General features: G+C 38.3%; 2 protein-coding genes across 2 annotated transcripts; both read left to right on the forward strand.

The window, feature by feature from the left end:
- The first annotated feature begins 5,461 nt into the window (after positions 1–5,461).
- LOC122450492 (olfactory receptor 8J2-like) lies at positions 5,462–6,415 on the forward strand. The gene has a single exon (XM_043482869.1). It carries the CDS (start codon positions 5,462–5,464, stop codon positions 6,413–6,415), a length of 954 nt encoding a protein of 317 aa, XP_043338804.1.
- Positions 6,416–20,767: 14,352 nt separating this feature from the next.
- Positions 20,768–21,718, forward strand: LOC122450495 (olfactory receptor 8K3-like). Its single transcript, XM_043482873.1, has one exon. It carries the CDS (start codon positions 20,768–20,770, stop codon positions 21,716–21,718), a length of 951 nt encoding a protein of 316 aa, XP_043338808.1.
- Positions 21,719–24,675: the final 2,957 nt, after the last annotated feature.

Genomic DNA, 24,675 nt, shown 5'->3' on the forward strand with positions numbered 1-24,675 from the left:
TTGGGTTGTTATACATATACATATGTATATAACCAATCACAAAAATATATAAATATCTTAATTTCACTCATGTCAATTTTAAAACTACACATCTAACAATTATACATATGTATATATATAATATGTATATGGGGCTTCCCTGTTGGCTCAGACGGCAAAGCGCCTGCCTGCAATGTGGGACCTGGGTTGGATCCCTGGTTCAGAAAAGTCCCCTGCAGAAGGGAATGGTAGCCCACTCCGGTACTCTTGCCTGGAAAATCCCATGGATGGAGGAGCCTGGTAGGCTACAGTCCATGGAGTTGCAAAGGGTCGAACCCGACTGAACAACTTCACTTTTCATGTATGTATATAGTGCTTCCCTGGTGCCTCAGTGGTAAAGAATCCTCTTCAGTGAAATGGGTTCAATCCCTGAATTAGGAAGATCCACTGGAGATGGAAATGGCAACCCACGCCAGTATTACTGGCTGGGAAGTCCCATGGACAGAGGAGCCTGGTAGGCTACAGTCCTTGGGGTCGCAAAAAAGTCAGACATGATTTAGAAAGTAAACAAAACAGCAACATATGTAGGTATAAATGATTTATATATACAAGAGCAAAGCGTTAAATGCATTTGATTAAAAAAATGAATATGAGTAAACCACAAGGACAATATATACCAAGTGAAGTAAGCCGGTCATGAAAGGACAATTATGAGTGACATCATTTATATCAACCATATAAAATAATCAACACATAGAAGCAGAGAGTGGAAATTGGATTGTCAGGGACAGGGAGACAGGGAAAATGGGATTGCTGCCCAATAGGTATAAAGTTTCAGCTATAAAAGATGATGTAATTCTAGAAATTTGTTCTATAACATTGTACCAATAATTAGCATTAGCATATTGTATATTTTAAAAATTGTTAAGAAGGTAAATCTTATATTTATTGTTCTTACCCCAATAAAACTTAAAAAATTTGGAAGAGTAGAGAAATGTTGTATTAGTCAATAGTTATTTCCTCTAGGTGAGGTGGATGGAATGGGATTGAGAGAGGCTGGACTGATGGAAATTAGGCTTACATGTAATTATGTGTTACTTTAAAATAGTGAACCCGGTAAGATAAAACTATGGATTAATGTGAGTGATCAAATTATAGTGTCCATAATGTCATTTTTCTGCTTATTTATATGTGTGTGCTTCTTATAAATAGTTTGAAAGTGAAATTTCATGATTCTGTGATAGAAAGTACCTCCTGTACAATAAACAGCAGGCTAGAATGGGAGATCATGTTGTCAAATAAAGCGTCAACGAAAGTGGAACGCGGTAAAAGAAGCAGTTAACTAACAACATCAATAGCATGCATGAGAGCTACACTAAGAATGTCAGTTAAAAAATTGATGTTCACTGCCTTGGCAACCATTCCCACTTTGACTTTATGTTGAAATTATCCGATTTTTTTTAATATGCGGCAATTACAGCAGGGTTTATTCTTAACACAAAAATGGAGGCTTTGCAGTTGGTTCTACTTCCAATATTCACATAAGTTGAACATTGGGATCAGAATTCTGTGCTTCCTAGCCACTGGGATTTTCTCCATCCCAGAGCCAGAGACAACACTCTCAGAAAATGTCAGAAGATGTAGAGGTACATTTCAAACCACTCAAAAGATGAAATCACTGTATGCAATAGTTATTGAATGTGATTATCCAAGCATGCCCCCAGGCTGTCTCCACATTTTCACTCTGGGGGGCAGTTTTGCACAGAGACTTGACTAGTGAATATTCATTTGTCATTCTTTCCCTGGGGAACCTGACCTGAGCCAGGGGATTCCGGTTCTGCTGTTGAGGACCTGGGCTGTGAACAGACATTTCATTGTGAAGGTCTTCAGGGACTTCGGAATCTTATATAATTCAGTCACCTGACAGGGAGGAGACACAGGAGATGCAGGTCCTATCCCTGGGTTGGGAAGATCCCCCGGAGGAAGGCATTGCAACCCACTCCATTTTTCTTGCCTGGAGAATGGCACAGACAGAGCAGCCTGGCAGGTCACAGTCTCCAAAGAGCCACAAAGAGCAGACATGACTGAACCCAGTGGGCACAGCACGTAAGCCAGTTAGTGTGCTTCATACCAAGGCCGCAGGAGGGGTCTCGGCAGACCTCTCTTTTCAGGTAGGTCAATTTAGAAATCTTGTTTATGACAAATTCTGGAAGAGACAAGCAAGGATATTGAAAACTTAGTCAATTCAAATCAGAACTGGCACTTGTCCTGTGGTTAAGAGTCACACTCCAGTGCAGAAGGCATGAGTTCAATTCCTGATTGGGGGAGTAATATCCTACATGCTTCAGAGCATGGCCAAGAAAAAAAAAAGAAGACAGAAAGTAGTGAACTGCAATCAGAATTGAACTTATATCCACTTTGTCCTCTTTTAAAGTCATTCGCTTCTCTACCTGCTGATTGATTGCAAAGTGGAAGTGCTGGAGATGCAGCGTAAGCAGTATTTTCTAGCATTTCCACCCATAGACTGACCTTTTGCACAGAATAACAAAGTCTGACTAAGGAATTATATTTTACCTTAATCTATAAAGAAATGTTTTCTGCAGAATTGATGGATGTTTTAGAGGCACACTACACCACATAGGAAACTCTGTGTCTATACAAGAGTCTACGTCTCCAAGTAAGATCTATTCCTACTTAATGCCAATAAAAACAAGTTTTTTCTTCCCTTCCTGTTTTCTGTGTTGCCCAGTGTGATAAACCTTCAGATGGAAAGAGTTTGGTGTCAGCAGTCATTCTCTGTTGCTGGCGGACACTGAGAGCTCATGTTGAGATGCAGCGTCTGTCCCTAACACAACCAGTTTAGGATAAATTCCATAGTCAGAGACCAATGGAACAAACTCTTGAAATCACATCAGCATCTATTTAAAAAATAACTTGCAATATTATTTTTCATTCACATTTTGAGATAAATGATTAACATTTGTATTTTTTTAAATTTTATTCACTGAAAATCTGTTGCTTTAGAAAATCTACAAAATAGTTTATTTTGAAAATAAATTTGAGAAAATTATTTTTCAAAAATTAAAATAGCTACCATCAGTAGCAAGTTCTAAGTCAGACAAGATTATAAATACATAGGTGAAAACTGGGGCTCTTTTATAGAGACTTTATTTCAGTGACAAGTACTTACCTAATGAAAAAGCTTTGCATCCTTTATATTTTATGATAAGTGGTAACCAATAATAGACCGTGATGCATAACATGGTCTCCGTTTTAAAAGCTAACCTCACAAATTGAGACTACACAATATTTTCTGTTATTGACACTCTTTCTATTCTTGTTAAATTAAGAGTGAGTTTATTGAATATACTATCTCATCGTGAAACGTGCACTGACTTGCTTTATGTATAGCAAATGGATATTTTGCTTTGAGTGTTGCCACTACGTTTCCCAGCAAAAGCTTACTTATGCATTTATTTTAAATGCAGGGGTAGAAGGCGAGAAATAAGGCATAGGTGGTGCAACAACATCAGACCAACTCATTAGACACATATTTGGTGTATGGAACAGAGTATCTTTACTTAATAGAAACGAAAAAGGCAGATGTAAGAGAGGTCAGGTTGTAGGAGAACATATCTGGATTTGTTTAACTGTAGAGCTAGATACCATCTGTCCCTGTGTTTTGAATGTGCAAAATTATAATTCACTTAATATTTTCATCTCAACTATAAAATTTCCAGGAAGAGAAAATGAGTTACTGGGACTGAAATAAGAAACCACATTTTAAAAAGTTATTCAAGGGACTTCCCTGGTGGTTTCAGTGGTTAAAAATCTGCTTGTCAATAGTGGGATCACGGGTTCAACTCCTGGTCTGGGAAGATCCCACATGCAGTGCTGCAGCTAAGCCCATGAACCACAACTACTAAGCCTGTGATCTAGAACCTGCATGCTGCAAGTATTGAAGCCCGCGTGACTAATTATGTTATGTTCATTATTTCCACTTTGTGAGAACTAAGTTTACGTGTACAATATCTCATCTAATTTATAAAACACGAAGACACAATTACCTGGTAAAAATCACACAACTAATAATTGGTGGACTAACAGATAACCAAAAGACTAATAGACCAAATAAACAAACAAAAATACATAAAAAAATTATAAAACCATGTTATTAACTGATATCCTATACAGACACTGAGTAACTTAATTTCACTGAGCTTAAATTGTCTCATCAGACCAAAAAAAAAAAAAGTTATACCCATCTTCCAGGATGCTTCTGCAAAATAATGAAATGATTATTTCAAAATACTTCACATACTTCTGGGCACAGAGTATAGATAGAAAGAAAGAAAACAGAGTGAAGTCACTCAGTCATGTCCAACTGTTTGCGACCCCATGGACTATAGTCTGCCAGTCTTCTCCATCCATGGGATTTTCCAGGCAAGGATACTGGAGTGGATTGCCACTTCCTCCTCCAGAGGGAATCGAACCTGGGTCTCCTGCAGTCCAGGCAGACTCTTTACCATCTGAGACACCAGGGAAGTGTACACTACATACTAAGTAATGCTGAGCTTTCTATTCATTTATCTACATAAATAAACAAATGGGTCAAATTTTCACAAAATCAGAACTGCCCACAGTACACTTTTAAAAAATCAACATGGACTTTAAACCATTTAAGGAAAAGGGATATATGTTGGAAAGGAAAAAAAAAAAGAGTTGTCAGAATTAAACATTAGGGAAGAGTGAGAAATTAGAAGTCAGAACGATAAGACAGGACTGGTTTGCTTTATTTGGCAGAAGAAAGGAAATGAGATAAAGGAAAGAAGATTCAGAGGAATTTCTCCCTGATGCTAAGGAACAATATTGAAATATAAGACTGCCTGAGGGCAGCTGAAGCAGAAGTGGTAATGATTATTAAAGATAAAACTGCGTTACTGAAAGTGTTCCCATAGAAAAATGGAAATTCCCAGAAATGATGGCAAGGCCTGGTCTGACGTGATGACCTGTAGGAGCTAAGGAAAAATAACTGGATAATTTTCTAGCTCATCAACATCTTATAGGTACCTTTCGTTAATCACTGGAAATACCTACACAGAGGCAAGTGTATGTGTATTAAATATGTATTAATTAAATATGTGCTAATATGATTAATATATTCATATTAATAATGCATGGAATAGGGTAATAAAATAATGTGCATTTATTCAATATAAACCATATCCTGCAGTGAATAATACATTAATATTTTGGTCAGATAGTTATAAGATCCTAAAACAGGTCTCTGCAGAGTTAGTATACGTAAATTTTGTGAAAAGATAGAGGAAAACAAGGAAGATCTGAGACTTTTAAGTATTTTTGAACAGAAGCTGATTTTAAATGAAACATTTAACAATCCGACATCTAACAGAAAAAAAATGATTTTATCCTGTTAATCTCTTTCCATTTTCCCCATTAAAATAGGAATTCAGCAAAACTTATGGCTGCAGGGAATCACACTCAAGTGACTGAATTCATTCTAATGGGAATCTCAGATCTCGTAGAACTCCAGATTCCTCTTTTTTGTGTGTTCCTGGTCATCTATGGACTGACCCTGGCAGGGAACCTGGGAATCGTCATCCTCACCAGCGTGGACTCTCAGCTTCAAACCCCCATGTACTTTTTCCTCAAGCACTTGGCTATCATCAATTTGGGCAATTCTTCTGTCATTGCGCCCAAGATGTTGGTTAACTTCTTGGTTACAAAGAAAACCATATTTTACTATGCATGTGCAGCCCAGCTAGGTGGATTCATAGTTTTTGTTGTGGCTGAGATTTTCATGCTGGCTGCCATGGCCTATGACCGCTACGTGGCTGTTTGCAACCCCCTGCTTTATCTGGTGGTGGTTTGTCCACGGATCTGCCTCCTCCTGGTGGCCCTTATTTACGTCTACAGTCTGACCACAGCACTGACGGTCTCCTCCTGTGTGTTTTCTGTGTCTTACTGTTCGTCCAATGTGATCAACCACTTTTACTGTGACAATGTCCCTTTGTTAGCATTGTCCTGTTCTGATACCTACATTCCAGAAATAGCAGCGTTTGCCTTTTCGGGGACCAATTTGTTTTTCTCTATGATTATTGTTCTGACATCCTACTTCAACATCATCCTTGCCATTTTGAGGATACGCTCTTCAGAAGGGCGACAAAAAGCCTTTTCCACCTGTGCTTCTCACATGCTGGCTGTCACTGTGTTCTATGGGACTCTTCTCTTCATGTATTTGCAACCAAGGACCAACCACTCATTAGATACTGATAAGATGGCCTCGGTCTTCTACACCCTGGTGATTCCAATGCTGAACCCCCTCATTTACAGCCTAAGGAACAAGGACGTGAAGGATGCATTGAAGAGATTCCTGGATAACCCATGTCAGTCATTCAGATTAATGCAAATTTAAAACTGCAACTATCTCCAGTTAAAGGTTTTATTTGTTCCTGAAAATTTTGCTAAGTGAAGCAATAAATAAAATCCTGCTAATTTTAAGGAAAAGTCTTAATCCTTTTAATCTTATCATTAAATACTAAATCTTCCATACAAAATGCATTGTGACTAAAAAATATACTAATATAAATAATATAAAATAATTTGAAAATAAGTACTTTAAAAAAATAAAATATAAGTAAATAAAAGATTTTCAGAATTTCTAAATATGGAAGATAAAAATGAATACCTGTAGGAAATTTTTTTGGATGTTTGCTATGAGTTAGATTATCTTCCTTGTCAGAAATATCTTTTCTTCAACTACTAAATGTTTCATTGTTTTTTGTAGTGTTTATCCATCAGTTTATCAAGCTTTTCAACCAATTGTTATTTTGCATTTAAAATAAACTTGTGTCACAGAAAAAAAATAAGCTTGTACAGGAAAATAAAGGTTGAATACAGGATGCTTAGATATACATGAAAATAGGATTTTTGGCAAAACCAACTAAAAATACATGTGAAAGTTTATTCTATTTTTTCATCCTTTACGTTTTGTACATATACATAAAGCAAAATATCAATGTTCATTCAAATATAAAGTATATAATTGTTTTTCCTAACACAGTCTCATATTAAAAAGTTTTTGTTATAAAATCTTAACAGCAAACACTTCTTTTAGTGAGAGTCAAGTTCATGAATTAATTTTCAACTTTACTCACAAATAAGTAGCTTATTTGAAAACAGAAAAATTGTAGTATATAATGTATGTTTCTGGTCTTCAGGGACGAAGCCAGTAATAACTTGGTACCATTAGCCTTTAGAATTTTATATTTTATTATTTATAAATATATAAAAGTCTATAGGGAATGTTTGTTTTCTTTTATTACAGTTTTATTTAGCTTCATCAACCTAGGTACTTGCAATCAGAGAAGTTTACTTTCTAGCAGAAAACAATTGTCTTTGAGACTGGTTAGGTCAACAGAAACAGAGCAACTGGACTAAACTCACACTTGTATTTCTACCAGTTATCTGCAATCTATTCAGTTAATTTAAGTTAGGAATTTAAGTTAAGGGAATCAGTCCTAAGTATTCGTTGGAAGAACTGATGTTGAAGCCGAAACTCCAATACTTTGGCCACCTGATGCAGAGTTGACTCATGGGAAAGGGATGTTGGGAAAGATTGAAGGTGGGAAGAGCAGGGGATGGCAGAGGATGAGAGGGTTGGATGGCATCACCGATTCGATGGACATGAGTTTGAACAAGGTCCAGGAGCTGGTGACAGACAGAGATACCTGGAGTGCTACAGTGCATGGGGTCAGAGTATTGGACATGACTGAGCAGCTGAACTGAACTGAAGTTAAGAATGAAAACTGTAGTGTTTCCTACTTCTTAATTTGGTTGACATATATGTATTTTCTAAAATAATTATGTTGTCACTTGTATTAGCTTCCTAATGCTGCTATAACAAATCAACACCAATTTGATCACCTGAAGCAAAGTGAACTTCTTGTCCCACAGTTTTGGAGGTCAGAAGTTCACAATGAGCCATCCAGACCCAAAATCAAGATACCAGAAGATTGTGTTCCTTTCATGACCCACATAGGGTTCAATCTGTCTCCTTGCCTCTCCCAGCTCCTGTAGGTACCATATACCTTGCCTGGCGTTCACCTTCCATCCAACAAAGCCATCATTCTAACTGCTGCTTTCACTGACACATCTCCTCTGATTCCTACTTTTGCATCTTTCTCTCCCTGTGACTACTTTGGACTCACTCACATAAGGCCCTTTACTTAATCACATTGGCAAATCTCTTTTTTGCTTTAAAATTTCCATTGGAGGATAATTGCTTTACACTATTGTGTTGGTTCCTGCCGTATGTCACATGAATCAGCCACAGGTATACATATGGCCCCTCACTCCTGAACCTCTCTCCCGTCTCCCACCCTGTCCCACCCCTCTAGGTTGTTGCAGAGCACTGGATTGATCTCCTTGCATCATTAAATCCGGGAACTCCTAACTGGCTATCTATTTTACACATGGTAATGTATATGTTTCCATGCTACTCTCAATTCATCCCATCCTCTGCTTCAGCCAATGAAGATGCAGACATAGAAAACAGACTTGTGACAAATCTCTTTATTGCATGTACCATGGCAACATGGTCACAGGTTTTGAGGATGCAAACACAGGCATCTTTGTCAGGGTGAAGGGAGGGCTGCATCAGCATTTATTGACATAGCTGTCAAAACATCTGTAGCTATACTGACATAGTTTGTGAAACGGCACAATCTAAAATTTTTGCCTCTTATTCAGTAGTGTTCAATACGATAGTCTCATGAAAGCTTACACTATGCTCTCTTTCTGTATTACTTAGCTCCAAACTCTGTTCCAAACTGTACATAATGCCTTCTTTGAATGAAAGATAAACAAAGGTATTTTGTTCCATTTCCAAATGTGTTACACAGATACACATGTACTCACATGCCACTTATTTCCCAATTATCAAAACTGATGTATCAACTCAATCAATTAACTGTACAGGTACATCAGCCAAGCACTGGTTTTCAATGAAGTCAGATAGAAAAAAAAAAAAAAATCTGCCAGCTCTCATCTCTGATTGTTCAAAGTTTACCCTCTGGACATTAAGCCACCCGTACTTCCATCTTATGCCTACCTGAGTGCTCACGAGGTCCCATGGTCTTTGTGTCTAAACAGTGACAACAAAATCTTTCTAGTTGTTAGGGGGAGACAGGAAACTCAGGGCACAGTCATGAAGCGAGGTTTGGGAATACTGTTGGAAGTTAGGAAAGACTTGAAACAGCAACCAGAAGGACCTCTCATTCTGTAGCTGCAATAGGGACAGTAAGTATAATAACTTGAGCCCAGCTCTGTAATATAAGGATACCCTAGGCAGAAAGCACTGCAAGTGTGTTAATCTTGGAGGTGGAGGTCTTAAATAAATCCTTTCAAGATCATGAAAATAAGAAAAGCCATTCAAATTTCCCAAAATCAGAATAGCAAATGCCATTTTACAAATTTAAATCCAAAAACCTACTAAAAGGCCCTGACATTTTCTCAGTAATCCCTTTTGTTTTGAAGTACTGTGATCATGTATCTCCATTATTTTACCTACGTCTCAAAACATTCAGGTTTAAAAGATGTTTCTAGTTCAATAACTAAAAAAATAATGGAAACTGGTCCCATTTAGGTTTTTTTTTTTTTTTCCTCATTTAAAAGCAAACTTGAGTTTTACGGTTTTCAGTGAAGATTTTCTTGTCTCTTGGTCAGAAGAGGCTACTAATGACTGAAACAGAATACTTCATGAGCTGTTTACGGATAAGTTTAGTGTGAGCAGCTACTCCTCCCACCCTGGAAGTCCACAAGCATTGAGTCCCTTTGTCTGCATTGGCATACCTGCATCTCTACTTTCCAAGGGGCTGTCTCCACAAGCCACTTCTATGGAAACGAAATAGTAAGTCCATTCAAAGACATCACTCAAAAGATAAGTGGGCTGAACTGAAAACTGGATATGTAAGTAGAAGTGGTCAAAATGAAAACAAAAAAGATTTGTTGATCAGTCAGTCTCTGCTACAGGATATATGTAGCAGATTTTGTGTCACTTCAATCATTGTTTCCTCAGCATTATCCAAAACTGTCAGCCTTATCACTATTATAGACATTTGACTATTAAAACTATTTTAAAATATGTGTTATCTGTATCAGTTGATCTGGATACTACTCTGGATAGATATCATTCTATTCCAAGTTCAGACCCAATTTGGATGATTATTTAAAAAAAATAATATATTAAGATAAGAAAACAATTTTAGCTCTAAAAATTTGAATCTGGCTTAATTATTTTTTACAGTCCCTTACCATATGAACACATTATACATATTCATAAGTTGGATGCCCAAAGTATAAAATCTTATGTAGTGATGATAGAATGTATATTGATAAATCTTGGCATCAATTCATATTAATTTAAATAAACTAATTTTGCTTATAATTTTCTCATCAGAGATCCACTCCAGGAGATATTGAGTTGGTCAAAAGTTCCCTCAGTTTTTAAGTGAGAATATAAGATATATTTTAATTTTGTCCAATAACGTTATTGAACAATATATTCACCATTTCATTTCATTACCTTCTACCACTTCTTAGGTAACTTCATATTTCCATCTTTGCAAAAGCTTTTGTCCTTTTTGAGAAAGAACGATTCCAGGTGCCTTTTATAGTCTTCCAGGGAATTGAGATTTTTTCCATTAAGAGAATTTTATAAAGAGCAGAATAAATGGAAATCTGAAGGTACAATATCTGGTGAATACAGCAGATAAATCAGAATTTCTCAGCCAAGCTGTAACAGTTTTTGCCTAATCATCAAAGAAACATGTGGCCTTATGTTTTCCTGATGGAAGATTAAATATTTTCCATTAATTAATTCTGGATGCTTCTCATTGAGTGTTGCTTTTAGCTGATCTAATTGAGAGCAGTACTTGGTAGAATTAATCATTTGGTTTTTCAGGAGAAGCTGAGAAACTCGTAATAGAGGACTCCCTTCTAATCCCACCATACAAACAACATCATCTTTGAATGAAGAGTTGCCTTTGGTGTGGTTGATGGTGGCTCTCCTCACTTGCACTGTGATTTTTTCCATTCCTCATTAGGTTACTGTATCCATTTTTCATCACCCACCACAAATTGCTTTTAAAAGGAACGTTTTTACTATGTTTAAGTAGGGAATAGCTTGCAAAAATATGATCATGAAGGTTTTTTTCACTTAAATTATGTGGAACCCAAACATCAAATGATTAATATAACCAGGCTGGTGCAAAAGATGTTCAGTGTGTGATTTGGATATTTTCAGCATGTCAGCTATCTCCCACAGAGTATAATGTTGATTATTCTCAATGTCTCTATTTGATTTCTATCAACTTCAGCTGGTCTACCTGACTGTGGAGCATTGTCCATCAAGAAACCTCCAGCACAAAACACAGCAAATCATTTTTGAAACATTTGATCAGTCACAGCACCTTCTCCATATACCGTAAAAATGCTTTTTGGGGTTTCAGTTGTGTTTTTATTTTTCTTGAAATAGTAGAGTGTAATATGCCAAAATGTTGCTTTTTGCTTCCATCTTCAATATTAAAATGGCTACACAAAAATTCACCAATTTTGATCATTTTTATATGCATGCTGATATGACAGCTGTTAGGATACAATCCTTTATTGAGCCTATCTTTGCATGAAATGTTCCCTTGGTATCTCTAATTTTCTTGAAGGGATCTCTAGTCTTTTCCACTCTATTGTTTTCCTCTGTTTCTTTGCGCTGATCACTGAGGAAGGGTTTTTTACCTCTTCTTGCTATTCTTTGAAACACTGCATTCCAATGGATATATCTTTCCTTTTCTCCCTTGCTTTTGGCATCTCTTCTTTTGTCAGCTATTTGTAAGGCCTCCTCAGACAGCCACTTTGCTTTTTTGCATTTCTTTTTCTTGGGGATGGTCTCGATCCCTGTCTCCTGCACAATGTCACGAACTCACATCCTTAGTTCATCCGGCGCTCTGCCTATCAGATCTAGCCCCTTAAATCTATTTCTCACTCCCACTGTATAATTGTTAGGAATTTGATTTAGGTCATACCCGAATGGTCTAGTGATCTTCCCCACTTTCTTCAATCATGATCTGAGCCATAATCAGCTCCCAGTCTTGTTTTTGCTGACTGTATAGAGCTTTTCCATCTTTGGCTGCAAAGAATATAATCAATCTGATTTCGGTGTTGGCCATCTGGTGATGTCCACGTGTAGAGTCTTCTCTTGTGTTGTTGGAAGAGGGTGTTTGCTATGACCAGTGCGTTCTCCTGGCAGAACTCTGTTAGCCTTTGCCCTGCTTCATTTTCTACTCTAAGGCCAAATTTGCCTGTTACTCCAGGTGTATCTTTACTTCCTACTTTTGCATTCCAGACCCCTATAATGAAAAGGACAGCTTTTTTGGGTGTTAGTTCTAGAAGGTCTTATAGATCTTCAGAGAACCATTCAACTTCAGTTTCTTCAGCATTACTGGTCGGGGCATAGACTTGGATTACCATGATATTGAATGGTTTGCCTTGGAAACAAACTGAGATCAGTTCTGTCGTTTTTGAGGCTGCATTCAAGTACTTCATTTCGAATTCTTTTGTTGACCATAATGGCTACTCCATTTCTTCTCAGGGATTCTTGCCCACAGTAGTAGATATAATGGTCACCTGAGTTAAATTTACCCATTCTAGTACATTTTAGTTCACTGATTCCTAAAATGTTGACGTTCATTCTTGCCATCTCCTGTTTGATCACTTCCAATTTGCCTGGATTCATGGACCTAACATTTCAGGTTCTTATGCGATATTGCTCTTACATCATCAGACCTTGCTTCCGTCACCAATCACATCCACAAATGGGTGTTCTTTTTGCTTTGGCTCCATCTCTTCATTCTTTCTGGAGTTATTTCTCCACTGATCTCCAGTAGCATATTCGGCACCTACCGACCTGGGGAATTCATCTTTCAGTATTGTATCTTCTTGCCTTTTCATCCTGTTCATGGGGTTTTCAAGGCAAGAATACTGAGTGGTTTGCCATTCCCTTCTCCAGTGAACCGCATTTTGTCAAAAATTTATTTTCAGGAAGATTAGAAATACCAAGGTAACATTTCATGCAAAGATGGGCTCTATAAAGGACAGAAATGGTATGGACCTAACAAAAGCAGAAGATATTAAGAAGTGGCAATAATACACAGAAGCACTGTACAGAAAAGATCTTCATGACTGAGATAACCACAATGGTGTGACCGTTCACCTAGAGCCAGATATTCTGGAATGTGAAGTCAAATGGGCCTTAGAAAGCAGCACTATGAACAAAGTGAGTGGAGGTGATGGAATTCCAGTTGAGCTATTTCAAATCCTGAAAGATGATGCTGTGAAAGTGCTGCACTCAGTATGTCAGCAAATTTGGAAAACTCAGCAGTGGCCACAGGACTGCAAAAGGTCAGTTTTCATTCCAATCCCTAATAAAGGCAATGCCAAAGAATGCTCAAAATACCACACAATTGCACTCATCTCACACACTAGTAAAGAAATGCTCAAAATTCTCCAAGCCAGGCTACAGCAATACGTGAACCAAGAACTTCCAGATATTCAAGCTGGTTTTAGAAAAGGCAGAGGAACCAGAGATCAAATTGTCAACATCCACTGGATCATCGAAAAAGCCAGAAAGTTCCAGAAAAACATCTATTTCTGCTTTATTGACTATGCCAAAGCCTTTGACTGTGTGGATCACAATAAACTGTGGAAAATTCTGAAAGAGAGGAGAATACCAGACCACCTTACCTGCTTCTTGTGAAATCTGCATGCAGGTGAGGAAGCAAGAGTTAGAACTGGACATGGAACAACAGACTGGTTCCGAATAGGAAAAGGAGTACGTCAAGGTTGTATATTGGCACCATGGTTATTTAACTTATATGCAGAGTACATCATGAGAAATGCTGGGCTGTAAGAAGCACAAGCTGGAATCAAGATTGCCAGAAGAAATATCAATAACCTCAGATATGCAGATGACACCACCCTTATGGCAGAAAGTGAAGAAGAACTAAAGAGCCTCTTGATGAAAGTGAAAGAGGAGAGTGGAAAAGCTGCTTTAAAGCTCAACATTCAGAAAACAAACATCATGGTATCTGGTCCCATCACTTCCTGGCAAATAGATGGAGAAACAGTGGAAACAGTGGCATACTTTATTTCCTGGGCTCCAAAATCACTGCAGATGCTGACTGCAGTCATGAAATAAAAAGACGCTTACTCCTTGGAAGAAAACTTATGACCAACCTAGACAGCATGTTAAAAAGCAGAGACATTACTTTGCCAACAAAGGTCCATCTAGTTAAGGCTATGGTTTTCCAGTAGTCATGTATGGATGTGAGAGTTGGACTATAAAGAAAGCTGAGTGGTGAAGAATTGATGCTTTTGAACTGTGGTGTTGGAGAAGACCCTTGAGAGTCCCTTGGACTGCAAGGAGATCCAACCAGTCCATCTTAAAGGAAATCAGTCCTGAATGTTCATTGGAAGGACTGATGCTAAAGCTGAAACTCCAATACTTGTGGTCACCTGATGTGAAGAACTGACTCATTTGAAAAGACCCTTATGCTGGGAAAGTTTGAAGGCAGGAGGAGAAGGGCATGACAGAGGATGTGATGGTTGGATGTCATATCTGACTCAATAGGCATGAGTTTGAGTAAACCCTGAGTGTTGGTGATGGACAGTGAGGCCTGGCGTGCTGCAGTCCATGGGGTCACAACGAGTCAGACAGGACTGAGCAACAGAATTGAACTGAGGATACAATCTAACCAAATTTTTTCAAATGAAATTAACGTTAAATAGGTGGTATTACCATCATCTTATGGGAAAAAACAAACTTTTTGACTAACCCAATATATCACAGAAAAGTTCATTCATGGATCTGTGGGGACCGCACACAAAGTCATTAACTGTGGTGACACAGATAAAATCCCAGAGTTAGTAACTAGCTGAATCCCACTACTATGGAAGCAACCACTTTAAATTAAAGGAGACCCAGATTATAGTAATTTTACAAAACAGAATAGAGATAAATAATGATGTGTTTGTACTAAAACGGGGCTTCCCTGGTGACTCAGATGATAAAGAATCTGCCTGCAATGCAGGAGACCCGGGTTCAGACCCTGCATTATGAAAATCCCCTGGAGAAGGGAATGGATATCCACTCTAGTAATATTACCTAGAAAATTCTACAGACAGAGGAGCCTGGTGGGCTATAGTCTATAGAGTTGCAAAGAGTTGGACACGACTGAGCAACTAACACACATACACACACACACACACACACAGTAGAATGAATGTGTTTCAAAAATATAGAGTTGGATGAGACTCTTTAAGCATCAAAGCAAGTTAAATAACAACATGAGTGTACTAAAGCGTATACTATATTTACATTATACAACTGTATTTCTTTTTAAGAGTGTATATCAGCTCTCATTGAGAAGGTGCCTGTATGAGGAAGGAAAACTGGAGTGGGGATGGCAAATGAGGATTGCAGACGATTATAGGATACAGAATTAGGGTATGATCAACTCAATTTAGTCCCTTAAAAATGAAAAATGAGTTACATGCATATTCATAATTTGTATTCCTTCTGAGTCTTTAGAACCACTCTAGGACATGTTTAAAGAGTTTTGTCTTTATCCTCAGTCATAAACTTGGGCAGAAGTCATGGCGGAAAATGGTGACTGTTGAAGTAATTTATGGGTGATTAAAGGGTCTACTCAATGAATGATAAACTGAAATCTAGATATTTGAGTGAGCGCAATAAAATTAAGAACAGAAAAGCATGTGAATTGCATTTAAAAGTGTTTCCTCAATAGGGAAATCAAAAATAATTAACGAAGACTACTGGCTTCATTTCATGTTCTTAGATGCTTTGGGAATAATCAAGAAATTGTATTCAAGTTTCTGGGGGACTGTCTCAAAGGGGAGGGACATTCATAAATTGTTCTGACTGCATCAGACTACTAACCACATGGCAGAACAAGAAGGCATTCCTTGTTTTAGGTGAGTGAATGGCTGACTGCTAGATTAGCTCCAGCGACAATTCTTGATTTCTAGCTTCAGTTAAAAATTATAGATGAATTTAGTCACTGATGCCAGACCCAATACATTAGTCCATGAATAATAGTCTCGTCATAACTGATTTATGGAGAAGTGATATATTTTACAACTCCATTATTATATTCTTTGGAAATAGTAAACAATCCTTTTTTCTATTTGTTATTAACTCTATACTGGGATTCTAAAACCATAAACATTCTGAAGGGGGTGTAGGTATTTTTTGAAAGTACCACTTAAAATGCAGTTTATGCAAAGACACTGATTGCAGGTCAGACTTTCTGATACTAAAGAACCGTCTATGCCTCAGATGGTAACAATTTCTGATAGAACTTTCAGTTATACAGTAAGACAATATTATTACTATTATTATGGCTCCATAGAGTTTTATTTGTGCTATATACATATTTGTTGCCTCTTTCTGTTAACATCATATAAGAGACAGTGATGGTCAGAGTGTAAGTTTCAAGAGAAGACTCTGAGGCAAGGAGCTGGACCTTTAATGTTTATTTGGTAGAGGATTTTAGGAAGCATAAATGAGGGATAAGGAACAAGAGACTCCCCTGATTAGGGAGAAAGCTAACAAAGTGTGCAATAAAGAAAAATTACTGCTGCACGCAACTGAATTTCAATTACTTAAGATATTTTAGCTTCCTGCATAAAAGAGGGCTAGGAAAGTTGAGTTTTGGTCCATTGAGTCCTGTCACTTATTAGTTTAATATTTCTCTTAACACATTAGATCTGAGGACCTTACAAACTGCTGTGGGCGAGGTCCAAGCAAGATCCCTTTGCCCTCAGGAAATGAAGTCAAACACTAGAGATGGGAAGCAACCAGCATGTCAGAACACAATCTATCTTGGCTGTAGGTCAAGTCAGAAAGAAAAAGACAGTGTCAGTCAAGCAATCATGTCTGACTCTTTGCAACCCCATGGATTGTAACTCACCAGGCTCCTCTCTCCATGGAATTCTCCAGGTGTGAATACTGGAGTGCACAGCCATTCCCTTCTCCAGGGCACCTCCCCATCCAGGGATCGCCCCAGGGTCTCCCGCATTGCAGGCAGATTCTGTACGGTCTCAGCCACCAGAGAAGCCCAGGTCAATTCAGAGGTGACCTCAAACACACAGCATGGAAGACAGCTGTGTCTGCTACAGTGATATTTGCAGGAGTAAGTCGATGGAAAAGGCAAAATAATACAGAATACACTTTTAAAAACATTTTCTGAGAAGCTGCCATGGTTCCTCTTTTACTCCTTCTCTGGGTCATTCCTCATCAATATTATGCTGAGGAATCACACTGACATCTTTAGAATTTGCCTTCAAAGTCACGGTTCCTTCACCAGCTCCCACCACACCCACAGGCAGAAGGACCTTGGGATGCCAAAAAGGCCAACCTCTTCTGCCCTTTGTCTCAAGAGGCATTCAGGAAAAATCAGCTCCTATACAGAGATGAAGCTGTTAATTTATTCTTTCCTGTTTGCAGGTATTCTCTCCTTGCACAGATGTCAGAAAATTCTACTAACATGGAGGGTGTGGGCTACACTGACTTGGCCCTTTTAAACCCATGCAACAGGAAGGAGACTTTTGCTTGTCCCTGGTTTCCAAAATAGACTTTTTTACTTAGTGTACTATGTCCTCCACACCACCATGATAGGAGGTTTTTGACCCTATCACCTTTGTATCAAATTTAATTTTATATGGATAATGAGGCTGAAGGCTTGGAAGCATTATATATATAGTGGAGCAAAACTGAGTCTAAAATCAATACCAATAAGAGTCAAGAAATATCAATCTTTGGAAGATTTCTTAATCTAGTGCATTCATTATAGTTTTAGTATTTGTGAATTTGCCACACCTTAAACACTTCATAATCTACCTGAAGGTATTGCCTCTTCACTCTCATTAATCTAAATGCCTTAAGAGAAGCTTTCTTCTTTATCTCCTGTGTTTTGTGTTGCAAACTGCACACATCGGAATTGAATAGGAAGAATTATTTTTTGAAGGATGAGAAGAAGAGGGCAGAAGACCTCCCTACATCTCTCCACAGCTCCCGGATACATAGTACAAGTAAAACACAAACTGTGTTACTCAGCTGATAGAATTTCTGCGTGTTTGAGAATCTAGCATCATGGGATATCATTATAACGAAGCAGTACAGTTCTAAATAATCTTCATGGATTATAAGCCACATAATAGTGGTTTAGCAATTGACACTGAATCCCAAATTTGGTGAGTATAATACTGGACATCTTAAGTTATAAAATTTTGCTGTTTGCTAAGGAGGATTTGTCATATGCACTATTTGTCAAATTCCAAAGATGTAATTGGAAAAGATTCAGACTGATTTTATGACCTTCACTAGTGCTACATAATTGCAGAGTTAGTGCTCCCTGATTGAGAAAATATGGTGTATTTTACAAAATAAGGAAAGGGAAGATAAGGACTTTTGGCCTTATTAGCTGTATTGAATGAGAAAGTATTGTTGTCCTTTCATACTTTTAAAATAATGGTGTAAATATTTCTGCCAGTGTTAACTCACCTAAAGACTGCTGACCCTGACCTACTTTAAGACTCATTCAAGATTCTTCTTCTTTTTTATCCTCCTAAGTTTTTTCTGTCTGCCCTTTGAAAGAGAATATTCTCAATCTGACCAACCCATGTATCTCAGTTGAGACTGTTTGCAAAGTTTTAGAATACATAGCTAAGACTGGGTGTTTGAGTTTGCATAAGATAATAATTAATGGGTTTTACATCCATTCATTCCCCAAGTCCTGGTGAAACTCTGAAGTTTGTGCATCTATCAGAGAAAGGTCAGTCTTATTGCTCAGATTTCCTGTTTCTTTTTCCAGTTGGTGCTTTGATTCTTGGGTGGGGGTGATGTGGGAAGAATCAGATGAAACTATATAATTAATAATAATAATAAGGTGAGAGCTTGTTGTTACATAGAGAAGTGAATATTCCTCTGATTACACCCGAGGAGCCTCTAATCACAAATAAACCATCCTGCTCTTTAATTCATCACATGAAGACCCAGACACATAAGGCTGAGTGTCAAATTCATAGTTAGGAAGTCAAACTCCTCCAAGTCATAAACATGCCCATGAATTGAAAGCTTGTCTTGTTTTCAATACCATAGGACTTTATCTCAAACTGCTTTAATAAAGATAATTTTTAAATGAAAAAAAAAATCAACTCAGTTGAGTTTCAGAACTCCAAGGATTTGTAAAGCACAACATAATTTGGATGAAAAGGTTTGCCACAATACACAAGCTTCTGTGGAACAAGTCTTTTCCTTGAGTAAAACTGTTGTAGCTAAAAGCCCTAGATTTTCCCCTCTTTCTTGTCTGGTTGCTGCTAATGAATGTTTGCTTTTCACCTTTTTTGTAAATAGTTTGTTAATGTTGTGAATAGATTTTTAGAAAGAATGAATTGTATGAGGCAGATTTCATCTTCCAAATTAAGCAAATTTATGTTCTGGTTTTCTCGACATTTACATTTGCTTAGTGACAGCCAGAAGTTCTAGCGTTTAACTTGCTGCTGCTCAGCCCCTAAGTCATGCTCTACTCTCCGCAACCCCAAGGGCTGCAGCCAGGCTCCTCTGTCCTTCACTGTCTCCCGTGGTTTGCTCAGATCCGCGTACGCTGAGTAGGTGACGCCATCTCACCATCTTGTCTGTTGCTGCCCCTTCTCTTTGGCCTTCAATCCTTCCCAGCATCAGGGTCTTTCCTGATGAGTCGGCTCTTTGCATCAGGTGGCCAAAATATTGGAGCTTCAGTTTCAGCACTGTGAGTTTAAAATTTTTCTTTTAATACCAAGTTCTTGACCAGTCTGTGACTGATTTTTATATGGACGAGCTAAAGATTCAATCTCACCATTTTCTATGGAGATAATCAATTTAGTACAATTTTTTACAAAATGGATGTTGGAATGAAAATAACGTTTGAATATGTGGAATTACACTGAAGAGAAGTAAATCAAAGTCTATCAATAAGTTACTAATAGTTTTCTTCAGAGACTGGGACTGAAGTTCCAAAGGAAAGAAAGAAAGGAGTGTTACTTTGTATTATGATTCTTTCTAAAATTTGATACATTTTTACCAATTTTATGTATTTCAACTGAAAAATATTTTTGAAAAAAAAATCAGGTTTCCCTTTCTGCCCAAATGTTTATAATGACATTTTGGTAACAGAGCCATAAAGGAACGGTGTATATTTTGCAATGAGAACCAGTACATGAGACAAAAAGTAAAATGACTACTATATATCTTAGGTTATGATGCTGGTGCTGGTGGTTTAGTTGTGTCTGACTCTTTGCAACTACATAGACTGTAGTCTGCAGGGCTCCTCTGTCCATGGGATTTCCCAGGCAAGGAGAGTGGAGTGGGTTGCCATTTCCTTCTCCAGGGGATCTTCCAGGACCAAACCGCCTCTCCTGCACTGCAGGCGGATTCTGTATTGCTGAGCCACCGGGAAGTCCATCTTACCTCATGATGGTTTCTAAATTTGGTTCCAGGTTCAGTGACGGAGCTGAGTCTTGTTTTATATCACTCCATCAAAAATAATTAGATTCGTCTTACACACAATGGCCTTGCATACTAAACTTTTATCAGATGGTATCTTCTGAACCCCACTGTCTATTCTTATGGTTCTTCCCACAGTTACTTTTGTTGATGGCCTGGATGGACAAACAAAATCAAACGATGCCTGCTGAATTCATCCTCACAGGAATCACAGACCGGCCTGAGCTGCAGGCTCCCTTCTTTGTGCTGTTCCTCACCATCTATGCAGTGTCGGCAGTGGGAAACTTGGGCATGATCGTTCTCACCAAGGTGGACTCCAAGCTGCAGACACCCATGTACTTCTTTCTCAGAAACCTGGCTTTCATCGATCTGGGCTATTCCACATCTGTGGGACCCAAAATGCTGGTAAATTTCGTAGCTGATCAAAACACAATCTCTTACCATTGGTGTGCTACGCAGCTGACTTTCTTCAACTTGTTCATCATCAGTGAACTCTTCATCCTGTCGGCAATGGCCTATGACCGTTACGTGGCCATCTGCAACCCTCTGCTCTACACAGTAGTGATGTCACCGAGAGTATGCTGGGTGCTGGTCGCTGTCCCCTATGTTTACAGCGCCTCTGTTTCTCTGATAACTACCATCAAGATATTTCTTTCATCTTTCTGTGGCTATAACATCATCAGTCATTTCTACTGTGACAGTCTCCCCTTGCTAACCTTGCTGTGCTCAGGCACATGGGAAATCGAGCTGTTCATACTGGTCTGTTCCGCATTTAATTTGGTTTCATCTCTCCTGATAGTCCTTGTGTCTTACATACTGATCCTTAAAGCCATCCTAAAAATGAACACTGCACGGGGCAGGCAGAAGGCTTTCTCCACCTGCGGCTCTCACCTGGCAGTGGTAGTTGTACTATATGCCACGCTGGCCTTTATGTACATGCAGCCCAAGGCCAGCCACTCTTTTGATACTGACAAAATGGCCTCTGTATTTTTCACTTTGGTCATACCCATGCTGAACCCTATGATCTACAGCTTGAGGAACAAGGAAGTAAAAGGTGCTCTGCGTAGGGAGTGGAAAAATCTCTGCAAAATCCCCATATAGAGGTAAATATAAAAGGCATGCACGATAAATTAGATTATAGACAACTGTTTATTTTGTGTGACAAATTACTCAAAAGCAGTAATGTATGAAAAGCATGCAAACTAAAAATGGTTTTTCTTATGTCAACGGTAGATGTTCAAGTTGTGATCATTCTTCTGGTGTCAACTTTGGCTTAACCTCAAGTTTCAGTGCAAGACACTCAAGTCCAGATCACTGTTCTCACTTTGCCAAGTGTTTATGTTTCAATTGAAAGGAAACCTTTTTTTTTTTTTTAAACTATATCATTAGATATTTTTTAAAGACATTCTTATGTCTTTTAATAAAATGTTTTTGTCTGTATATATTCACAATACGTGAACTGAGAACTTCCAGATGTTCAAGCTGGTTTTAGAAAAGGCAGAGGAACCAGAGATCAAATTGCCAATATCCTCTGGATCATCGAAGAAGCAAGAGAGTTCCAGAAAAACATCCATTTCTGCTTTATTGACTACGCTAAAGGCTTAGACTGTGTGGATCACAATAAACTGTGGAAAATTCTGAAAGAGATGTGAATACCAGACCACTTGACCTGCCTCTTGAGAAACCAGTATGCAGGTGAGGAAGCAAGAGTTAGAACTGGACATGGACCAACAGACTGGTTCCAAATAGGAAAAGGACTATGTCAAGGCTGTATATTGTCGCCCTGCTTATTTAACTTATATGCCAAGTACATCATGAGAAACGCTGGGCTGGAGGAAGCACAAGCTGGAATCAAGATTGCCAGGAGAAATAGCAATAACCTCAGATATGCAGATGACACCACCCTTATGGCTGAGAGTGAAGAGGAACTAAAAATCCTCTTGATGAAAGTGAAAGAGGAGAGTGAAAAAGTTGGCTTAAAGCTTAACATTCAGAAAACTAAGATCATGGCATCTGGTCCCATCACCTCATGGGAAACAGATGTGGAGACAGTGGAAATAGTGTCAGACTTTATCTTTTTGGGCTCCTAAATCACTGCAGATGGTGATTGCAGCCATGAAATTAAAAGACACTTACTCCTTGGAAGGAAAGTTATGAACAACCTAGATAGCATATTAAAAAGCAGACACATTACTTTGCCAACAAAGATCTGTCTGTTCAAGGCGATGGTTTTTCCAGTGGTCATGTATGGTTGTGAGAGTTGGACTGTGAAGAAAGCTGAGTGCCGAAGAATTGATGCTTTTGAACTGTGGTGTTGGAGAAGACTCTTGAGAGTCCCTTGGACTGCAAGGAGATCCAACCAGTCCATTCTAAAGGAGATCAGTCCTGGGTGTTCATTGGAAGGACTGATGCTGAAGCTGAAACTCCAATACTTTGGCCACCTCATGCAAAGAGCTGATTCATTGGAAAAGACCGTGATTCTGGGAAAGATTGATGGCATGGGGAGAAGCTGATGACAGAGGATGAGATGGCTGGATGGCATCACCGACTCGATGGGCATGAGTTTGAGTAAACTCTGGGAGTTGGTGATGGCCAGGGAAGCCTGGCGTGCTGCGACTCATGGGGTCGCAAAGAGTCGGACACGACTGAGCGACTGAACTGAACTGAACCTGATTATACAACATTTAAATACTAGTGCCCATCACACTGGCATCCTGACAAGTAGAAGATGGCAGTTAGTGTTCTTTTGCTGGCGAGTACAACAATGAGCAATACATCAAAAATATTTGCCTTAATGAAACATCAGCCATATCCCCTTATGGTTGCTGCCATCTCAAATTTCTGTCAAATTATGAAACAAACTTTTTTAAGTTTGGGGAAACAAAAACAAAAGGGAAGTTATTCTCAAGTGGATATGTGTTAATTAAAAATCCAAAAATAAATTTCAATCTAAAATATTAGAAATAAGAAGTGAATTTTACCAGGTTGATGGCTATAATATCAGCATACAAAAATAGTTATTTTGCTATATGCTAGCATAAAACAGGCTAAAGCAAAATTTTCAACAATTCATTACACCAGAAAAAGTCTGTAAAATACTCAGGGAAAACTAATGAATGATTTGAGTGAGTTCATTGCTAGGAACTACAAATACATTACTGAAATATTAAAGTAAACATAAAAGCAGCAATGTGCCATGCTCAATGGCTGAAAGAACTAAATATGATGAAATCAGTTCTCCCTAAATTTTCCTATATATTTAAAGCAAGAGCAATCAAAATTCCATTTTTAAGACTTAAGTTGGCATCAGAATTTATATAGAAATGCACAAGATCTAGAGTAGTCAGAAGAGTATGTTATGTGAAGAAAGAATCCAGAGGAGTGCCAATAACAGATATCAATGCCTTTTTTATTTTTTTAAGTGGCATTTTATTTTATTTTTTCAAATTTTTTTCAATTTATTTTTATTAGTTGGAGGCTAATTACAATATTGTAGTGGTTTTTGCCATACATTGACATGAATCAGTCATGGATTTACATGTGTTCCCCATCCCGATCCCCCCTCCCACCTCCCTCCCCATCCCATCCCTCTGGGTCTTCCCAGTGCACCAGCCCTGAGCACTTGTCTCATGCATCCAACCTGGACTGGCGATCTGTTTCACCCTTGATAGTATACTTGTTTCAATGCTATTCTCTCAGAACATCCCACCCTCGCCTTTCCCCATAGAGTCCAAAAGTCTGTTCTATACATCTGTGTCTCTTTTTCTATTTTGCATATACAGTTATTGTTACCATCTTTTTAAATTCCATATATATGCAATAGCATACTGTATTGGTCTTTATCTTTCTGGCTTACTTCACTCTGTATAATGGGCTCCAGTTTCATCCATCTCATTAGAACTGATTCAAATGAATTCTTTTTAATGGCTGAGTAATATTCCATGGTGTATATGTACCACAGCTTCCTTATCCATTCATCTGCTGATGGGCATCTAGGTTGCTTCCATGTCCTGGCTATTGTAAACAGTGCTGCGATGAACATTGGGGTGCATGTGCCT

The sequence above is a fragment of the Cervus canadensis genome, chromosome 11 (genome assembly GCF_019320065.1).
Source record: "Cervus canadensis isolate Bull #8, Minnesota chromosome 11, ASM1932006v1, whole genome shotgun sequence".
NCBI lineage: Eukaryota > Metazoa > Chordata > Mammalia > Artiodactyla > Cervidae > Cervus > Cervus canadensis.